Source organism: Poromitra crassiceps, assembly GCF_964638095.1.
Source record: "Poromitra crassiceps genome assembly, chromosome: 3".
NCBI lineage: Eukaryota > Metazoa > Chordata > Actinopteri > Beryciformes > Melamphaidae > Poromitra > Poromitra crassiceps.
Window position 1 is genome coordinate 56570203 of NC_139625.1, and position 8914 is coordinate 56579116.

The 8914-nt window shown below is 41.4% G+C and overlaps 1 protein-coding gene across 1 annotated transcript in view; it reads left to right on the forward strand.

Annotated features, from left to right (window-relative positions):
• Positions 1 to 7124, forward strand: part of acp2 (acid phosphatase 2, lysosomal) — a 36406-nt gene extending 29282 nt beyond the window's left edge. The window contains exon 13 of the mRNA XM_083632670.1: positions 4213 to 7124. Within this exon, the coding sequence (XP_083488796.1) occupies positions 4213 to 4355 (143 nt within the window). The 3' untranslated portion in view covers positions 4356 to 7124. The remainder of the gene's footprint in view (positions 1 to 4212) is intronic.
• The last annotated feature ends 1790 nt before the right edge of the window (positions 7125 to 8914 follow it).

Genomic DNA, 8914 nt, shown 5'->3' on the forward strand with positions numbered 1-8914 from the left:
TAAGTGCAAGTATGAAGTCGATCCGACAAACGGTTCTTGAGATACGCGAAGGACAGACATACAGACAGACAGTCCTGGAATAAGTCCAAATTGTATGAAATGCGGCACTGCACTCCATCGGGGTCCGAGCAGCACTCTCCAAGTTTGAAGTCAATTGGACAAATGTTTCTCGAGATAAACTGCTTTTTGTGTTGCCAGTAAGTGGCGCTATGTCAAATTGCAAGAAATTCAGTCCTGCACTACTTTGAGTTCCCAGGAGCACACTCCCCAAGTTTGAAGTCAATCGGATGAACGGTTCTCCAGATAAACCACTTTTTGTGTTGCCAGTAGCCAGGTGGCGCTGTGTCTAATTGCACAAAATTCTGCACTGTTTTATGGCAGGTTCCCAGCAGCGCACTACCCAAGTTTGAAGTCGATCAGATGAATGGCTATCGAGATAAACTGCTTTTTGTGTTGCCAGTAGGTGGCGCTATGCCAGATTGCACGGAATTCAGCTCCCTGCACTCCGTTGACTCCCCTTAAGCGCACTCCCCGAGTTTGAAGTTTGAAGTCGATCAGATGAATGGCTATCAAGATAAAGCGCTATTTGTGTTGCCAGTAGGTGGCGCTATGCCCAATTGCACGAAAATAGGGCACTGCACTGCACAATAGGGCACACTTCCAAAGTTTGAATTCGATCCGACCAACGGTTCTCGATGGCATGCAGCAGATGATGCTCATCCATAAGCAGTGGTGGAAATTGCCAGGTTTTACTGTGGGAACCCTACTTACGCAGGATGGGGGTTCCCAGAAGTGGCGTGGCCTTAGAGCAGTGGTTCCCAATACCGTAGGTGGTACTTGCGCCCCCTGCTGGTGGTACTTGGAAGGCTCTGTGAAAAAAAAAAAAAAAATCTTTCTTTTTTTTCTTTTTTTTTCTTTTTTAGTTTTTGTGCAAAATCCATGGTGGTCATTAGTAGTAGTTTTCAAACATGTGAAAGTGAAATAATAATAATAATTATTAATATTATTGGCAGTGTTTCTCAAAGTAGGTGGTACTTGCGCCCCCCCCTGCTGGTGGTACTTGATCCCTGGAATCCCAATGTTTAAATTATGAAATAAACCCAACTTTAAAATCAATTGTAAAACATGTTTATCTATCAAAATAATACTACGAATGAAAATAAACGTGTGATCATTGAAATTGAGGTTTATTTTGTTGTCTTGAGATTTAGAAACAAATATTTGTTTCTGACGGACACTATACCTGTTGCGCATGCATAATTACCTGCCCGCCCCGCATGGTTACACAAGTGGTGAACAAAGACGAGGAGGGATGCTAAAGTGGATCAAAACAGGAGGGAATCGTAAAAGAGCTGTAGTAGAGGAGAGCAGCAACGATGAAGCACAAGGAGGTGAAGACAGCAGTCAACCCAGCACAAGTGCAGCTGCTGCAGGTTGCACATAGGCTGCAGGTTGGAATAAATTTGCCTCCTGCGTGAACTGTGCATAGCTGAATAGACTGTATTTTAACGTCGGTCATATGGTGGTACTTGGAGAGCCAACTACTTTCTCAGGTGGTACTTGGTGTAAAAAGGTTGGGAACCACTGCCTTAGAGGATATTATTTCTGAATGCGTGACTCATTATAGCCTACCATTATAGCCATGTAAAAATCTCTTAGAAATCTCACTTAACAAAGATCACTGAGCTCTACTGATTATTTCCCCTTGATTTTATTCATGAGACTTGAATATTAATGCTGCTTATTCAGCTTACAAACACATGTTCTCCTACTATTCTCTGCTCCTTTCATGCTGCCCTCTCTCCAATGTTTACTTTACCCCCCTCATTCTCGACCATTCACTCTCAACCAGACAATTGTCCAAGTCCCTCTGATCCGAGTCCCAAGCGAGTCTCAAGTCAATTGGTCCCGAGTCTCAAGCAAGTCCCAAGTCTTTCCTTTTGTCGGCAAGTCAAGTCAAGTCAAGTCACAATGTTATTTCAAGTCAAGTCTCGAGTCGAGTTACAGGTTATGTCAAGTCGAGTCACAGGTTAGAAAAAATGACAAGGCAGAGATTATTTAGGCTGCAGACGTGCGCGTTCACGTGAATACGTGCTTGTTGCCAAGCAACACACTTCTCTCAGACGAGCTCGAGACAGCTGACAGACAGCTCCAACTCAGCTCCAACTTATAGAGTTGTATTCAAAGCATAGAAACGTTCTCACAGCTCAATTTAACAGCGCCAACACAAGCAGTTTGATCACAAGTGCAATCAGTACTGAATGCGATGGCAGACTGCGCACTGCGGGCAGTTGACGAAGTCAGGAAGAAATGGAAAGATCTTCCAACGCATCAGCTTTTAAAAACCCGCCGACGAGCGGAGGTCCTGCGCCCAAAACGTCTATTTACAGCACATATCGATCGATATTTTTGGAGAAGATTCCGGCCGCATCACGCGCAGAGTAGCTACGCCTTGGGTGTAACTTTTACGCCTGCTCCATACACAGACGTAAAAGTTACACCCAGGCGCAGCGCATACAGGGCTTAGACTACATGGTGCACTAGTCATAAAATTAAGTTAGTCGTAACTTTGAGTTCTACATCGGACGTAGCGTTACACCTAGGCGTACGCCCAGCTGGTGCACTCTGATCTTGTCACAAGTCCGAGTCGAGTTTCGAGTCATTTTCTTCCAAGTCCGAGTCGAGTTTCAAGTATTTACCTTCCAAGTCCGAGTCGAGTTGGAAGTCGTCAAATTTGCGACTCGAGTCCACTCGAGTCCGAGTCCCTATGACTCGAGTCCAATTGTCTGCTCTCAACGACCCTACGCCCAGATCAGCTGGAGCTTGAAGGAGCGCAGAATTGAACACAAATGTTCAAATTAGGGATGGGCATTTTGAATAAATTTCCATTATCGAAATTCTGGAAAATTAACGATCAATTATCGATTATCGATAGCTAATAATAATAATAATAATATATATATTTTTAAAATGATTTAAAAAAAAATTACTCTGGTATTAACGTTGCGCGTTCTCGGCCGGCTATAATGACGATGCCACTGTGTAGTAAGAATATCAGACACTAGCGCTGTGGCCAGCTAAACAAACATGTTAGATGACAGGTTACTCACATTTTGACTAGCTCACCGGCCGCGGCTTCCAGGCTTATAAACTCGTGACAAAAACCTCATCTGTGCTGATCTCATCTCCTCATCTCAGTCTCAGCTCTCAGGATATTATTAGTGTTATTCGCCACGAGATGTGTGAATTGATTCAGGTGGGCGTTAGCAGCTAAAGGCTAGCTGAGTCCATGCTGACTGCTGCTACTTCATAGTTCATAACGTTATAAACAAATAAAATGACTTGAATTCACTTAAACACGTGTACCGTTGCTCACACTTTGTTGAAAATTAGGAGAGAAGTGTACGAAGTGTCATAGTTATAACGGCCTCAATGAGGTCCGCAGACCGCTGGGTGCATTTGTTTGTGTCCCCGGCGCATGCCGGTGTGAATTCCCCATGTTAAAAACAGTGTTGTTGGCACAAAGGGCCCCGCCCAGCCAGAAAACTAGAGACTATACGAAGCTCCACCTCACGTTAGTCGGCCGTGCAATGGAGTCGGGCGAGGAGGAACGAATTCCACCCAAACCTAATCCGCAGAAACAAAACAAAAAAACCAAAACAATAATCGATCAAAATTCCACATGATCGAATTCATTCCTCAACGATCAATTATCGATTATTGATGAACATCCCTAGTTCAAATATTGAACGTGTTTCGTGTCCGAATTGCACGAAAACAGGGCACTGCACTCTGTCAGGTCCGCCTCAGCGCACTCCCGAAGTTTGAAGTCGGCGGTTCTCGAGATATGTGAAGGACAGAGAGAGAGACGGAGAGACTGACAGACAGACGATCCTCCAGTTATAGTATAGATAGAGTATTTTACATACAGTACATCTTAAATGGTGAATTTGGGGGGTCTTTAAATGATGGGTGAAACAAAGAAAAATAGAATATAAATGTGAATGGTGCTAACAATTACAACAATAGAATGTATTAAGTTGCAATCTAAAAATGTTATTGATAGATTTAATTAAATGTATTAATGTACATTTTTAGTCTTTCGAAACATTACAAATGTAAACCAACCTTTGGTATACAGTAGGTATAAAACTGCTGAGCCCAGTGTTTAGCCCAGGCAGTAATGTCAAGTCTGTCCGTCTTCCTCCTCAGAAGTCATCATCGGCCTGGCGGTGTTTGGCTGCCTGCTGTTCCTGCTGGTGGTGCTCCTCCTCAGCCTGGTGTGCTGGCAGAAGGAGGCGGGAGCCCGGGGGTACCAGCACGTGGTCAGTCAGGAGGCCGGGGACCAGTCCTGACACATGCACAAGCTCCTCCCACAGAGACGCACAGGCCATGCCTCCTGGGACAGCAGCGACGACGACGACCTTTGAACTCTTTGGACACTTTTAACTCGGGTCGGCACCCCCTCTTCATCGGCCGATTTCCAAAACGGATCCAAAAAGGCTGGACTTGTCTCTGTCGGGTTTTATTTTATATATTTTTTATTTTTTAGGTAAAGATATTTTAAACTACAGCTTTTTAAAAAATGTCTGAAAGTTTGCATCCGCACTCCAAACTTACAGAAAGAGGTCTAGAGCATGATGGATGTCCAATTCATCTGAACTGAATTTGTCATCCCACTCTGAAGCGCTGGTCTCCAGTCAGCCAAGTGTGTTCATGACTTCCATGAAATTTGACTCAGTCCTCTGCAAGGAAAGACCCCATATCCCTCTGTGAATTTGGGGTTCTAAAACTATGGTTTGTGGGGCTCAAAGTGCCTCTAATGTTTAGTTTAGTTTATTAGCATCCACATTAGCTGCAGCAAATGCTGTAGCTATTCTTTTATGTGGTTCTGGTGATGAGATTAGAGTAAATATAGATTTTTAGAGTAAAAAGATAATGAAAAGCCACAGTTTTAAAATAATGTTTAGCCTAGAAAAGCTATTGAAATGATAATCAGAGACCGAAAGTTCTTGGAACTTTTTTATTTATTTATTTTTTAGTCAAACACTCAAATTAGCTGGGACACTTGTTGTAACCCACTTACAAAATGTTGATGTTGGAAATTGCAACATACAGTATATCAAGGATTAGCTAAAGATGTTAACTTTGGACCCTCTAGAGCCGGCCATCAGTGAACTGTGTGTGTGTGTGCGTGTGCGTGTGCGTGTGCGTGTGCGTGTGCGCGTGCGTGTGCGTGTGCGTGAGTGTGTGAGAGTGTGTGTGAGTGAGTGTGTGTGTGTGTGTGTGTGTGTGTGAGACGCGCGCGCGAGCGAGCTGCAACGATTAATTAATTCGATCGAGAGAAAATTGTCAACTATTGTTATAATCGATAATTGTTTAAGACTAAGACTAAAAAAACAGTAAACTGATTATCTTTGGGTTGTGGACTGTAGGTCAGGACAAAATAATTTATTTGATGATGTCATCTTGGGCTTTGGGGTAGCTAGGCTTTCAGTTCATCTACACACTTTCAGTTCAATTCAGTCTGCTTCATCAATATTAGTGGAATAGTATTGCCTACATCTTCATAAATTAAACTATGAACTATTACATTACAAATATTACATGCAACTGCATACAAACATCAGTGATAACAATGTAGCATCAATGTGTACAAGCCGTGTCACAGCTGTGTAGACTATGCTGGAGATCATTTTAAAAGTATTTTGTTATTCGATTAATCGTTGGAATATCAGTATAGAATACTCAATTACTAAAATAATCGATAGCTGCTGTGTGTGTTTACTCGGAGGCCTCAAGGCCATGATGCCTTAACAAACATGCTGAGTTTGAACAGGGTGATTCCCAGTAAGTCTTGGGTTTGTTTTAACTCATTACTTTGTTTGATAAATGGTCACTTTCTGTCTGTGTGTTTCATGGGGAATTGCGTGGGGGGCGTTTCAAAGTTGAAACTTTTCAGTTGAACTTCTTGAGGTGCGCTTGATTTATCAAAGGGACTGCAGGGTGGTCCTTCAGCCATAGAGCCTGGGTTCAAGCCCCGACCTTTGATCTCCGTCTTTAGGCCCAAGAGAAAAAAAGCGATCTCTCTTTTCAAATCTTGCAAGAAATGTTAATCTGCCTCAACAGTGGAGTTATCACATCTGCGATCAAAAACTCAAGTGCTTCTTATATGTATTTTCTTTTTCTTTCAAAAAATGTAGATTTTATTCAGCTACCATTTTGACCAGGAATGGTATGCAAGTGATGCTTGAATTTGGAGATATTGAATTTGGAGATGTTTGAAACGATACTGTGACATTTTGAAGTTGAATCTGTTATTTTTCTTCACCAGGCACTTGGCACATGATAACTAAAGCTGTTATCAGTACCAAACCCAGCTTGTGAGTGTTTATTTTTGAAACTAGTGGGGACCTCTACCTGAAATGTATTTTAGCTTGCGGCTAGCAGTACCCATTAGTTTAATGAGTAATGCTAACAGTGCTGTCTTTGTGTGTTTTTGGAAGCTGAAGAAAATAGTATATCTTTGTCTCATATTGTAAGAAATGGCTGGTGAAGACTAAAATAGCAAATGTCAAGGGATCTTGTTGAATGAATGTTGCATTTTGTGTGTGTTTGTGTCTGATATAAAACATGATTATGTTTAAAAGTAGTTTTTCTTTAAGAAACACTGGAGAACTTGTCTAACTTGTTTTGTTGATTTTGAAACTGGACTAACGCAATCCACTAGGAATTGGAAATCATTGATCTTGCATAGTGATGTTGCATGAAAATCTCATATAAAAGTTAACTTTTAAATTCACCATGGAGGACCAAGCATTTTGGAAACTAGAGAAATGTGGTTTGAATGATTAGGCATGACAAAGACCAGCAGAAAATACATTCCTCACTCTGCTGGTTAGCTTCAATGGGATATTGGAGTTGACCAAATAATAACAGTATATTAGTGTGTGCACTGAAGCATGCTGTCACCATTTCGAAATCACATGCATCCTGTTTTCTCAGCTTTAATTGGCTCTAAAATGTCAATTCTGATGGTAATCATTTGTCTTCACAGTAATGAAATGAATGATCTGACTTTGAGAAGGTGTTGCTTGCTTGTAAATTGAGATTTTGGCTAAATAAACGATTCATCTTTGTGTGTGCGTATGCGTGTGTTATAGATGCAAACAGCAACATTCCCTCTTATCCGCCTACGGTAATTCCCATTAAATCCTGGAGTGTCGTAGACCCCTGAATGAATATCTAGTAGCCTACTTTGTTTACAGATGTTTGCATGGTAGTATGGTATGTATCCAGTACTTTGTTTACAGATGTTTGCATGGTAGTACGGTATGTATCCAGTACTTTGTTTACAGATGTTTGCATGGTAGTACGGTATGTATCCAGTACTTTGTTTACAGATGTTTGCATGGTAGTATGGTATGTATCCAGTACTTTGTTTACAGATGTTTGCATGGTAGTACGGTATGTATCCAGTACTTTGTTTACAGATGTTTGCATGGTAGTATGGTATGTATCCAGTACTTTGTTTACAGATGTTTGCATGGTAGTATGGTATGTGACATGTATATGATGGTATGCACGTCATAGTTCTTGCTCCCTGGGAACAGCAATGTGCAAACGCTGCACCTCCAAGAAACTGACAAAAAATCTGTAGGAAATTCACTCAGTTCTTATGTAATGGCTATCTGGCTGTCTACTCTCATACACGGGCCTAACGAACCGCGTGAGTGTAGTTATCTATCGCTTCCCAGCCCGTTGATTCTTCGCCACACTGTAGTGATGAATCAACAGGCTGGGGGGGGGGGGGGGGGGGCTCATTAGGTTTGTGTGTTTTAACAGAGGAGAGCTGCTGACCACCACTCAAGAATGCAGAACAATTTGTCTGGCAGCACCAGTTAAATCAGTCCAATCCAAAATTGCTTTCACTCTCGCACAAGACGAGCATATCAGGGGATTTGATCTCATTTAGCATTATTGGGCTCGTTTACATTTCAAGCCAAATTATTTTACTAGTGCACTCATTAAGAAACTAGAAATAACCCTAAACACTACAAATAGCCTTGCTGTTGTATTCCTCCATGTCAAGTTGCAATTTACATCCATGTCTGTCCATACTCATAAAATATATAGTGAGGACTTTGAAGGAATTTAATAAAAGATATTATGTGCTTCTTACCTCTTTTTTTTTTAAATGGAAGTTATATTGAATGTATGATTCCAGTGAATACTTTCCAGTGAGAAACATCTTCACTTTGAGACTTATATATATATATACTGTATAAATATACTGTATATATATATATATATATATATATATATATATATACACACACACACACACACACACACACACACACACAGAGGACTCATGGAGAGCTATGTCACATGGTGCAACAACAATCACTGAAGGTCAATATCAGCTCAACCAATGAGCTTGTGGTGGACTACCAGAGGAACAGGAGGCCACGCCCCCTGTCCTGGTTGTCATCCAGGGAAGGGGGGGGGGGGCGGGGGTCACGTGCAAGTATCATAGGGTCCAAATCGTCCATGTGATTATTAGGTCAACTTAAAGGATTTTAGCGTATGAAAAAGTGACAGCATATCCACCATTTTTGTAGAATGACCCAATATTGTTTTCTCAGCTACAGTGCTAAGCAAAACATTGTGATGTCACAGTGAAGTTGACCTTTTAACTTTTGGGTATGAAATGTCATCACTTCATTTTATCTAATCAGACATTTGTGTGAAATGTTGTCATAATTAGCATAATGAATTATTGAGCGATGGACAAAAACGTCTTTTGTGAGGTCGCAGTGACCTTGACCTTTGACCACCAAATTGTAATTGGTTCATCCTTGAGTCCAAGCGGACATTTGTGCCAAATTCTACAATAAGAATGTGAAGTGTG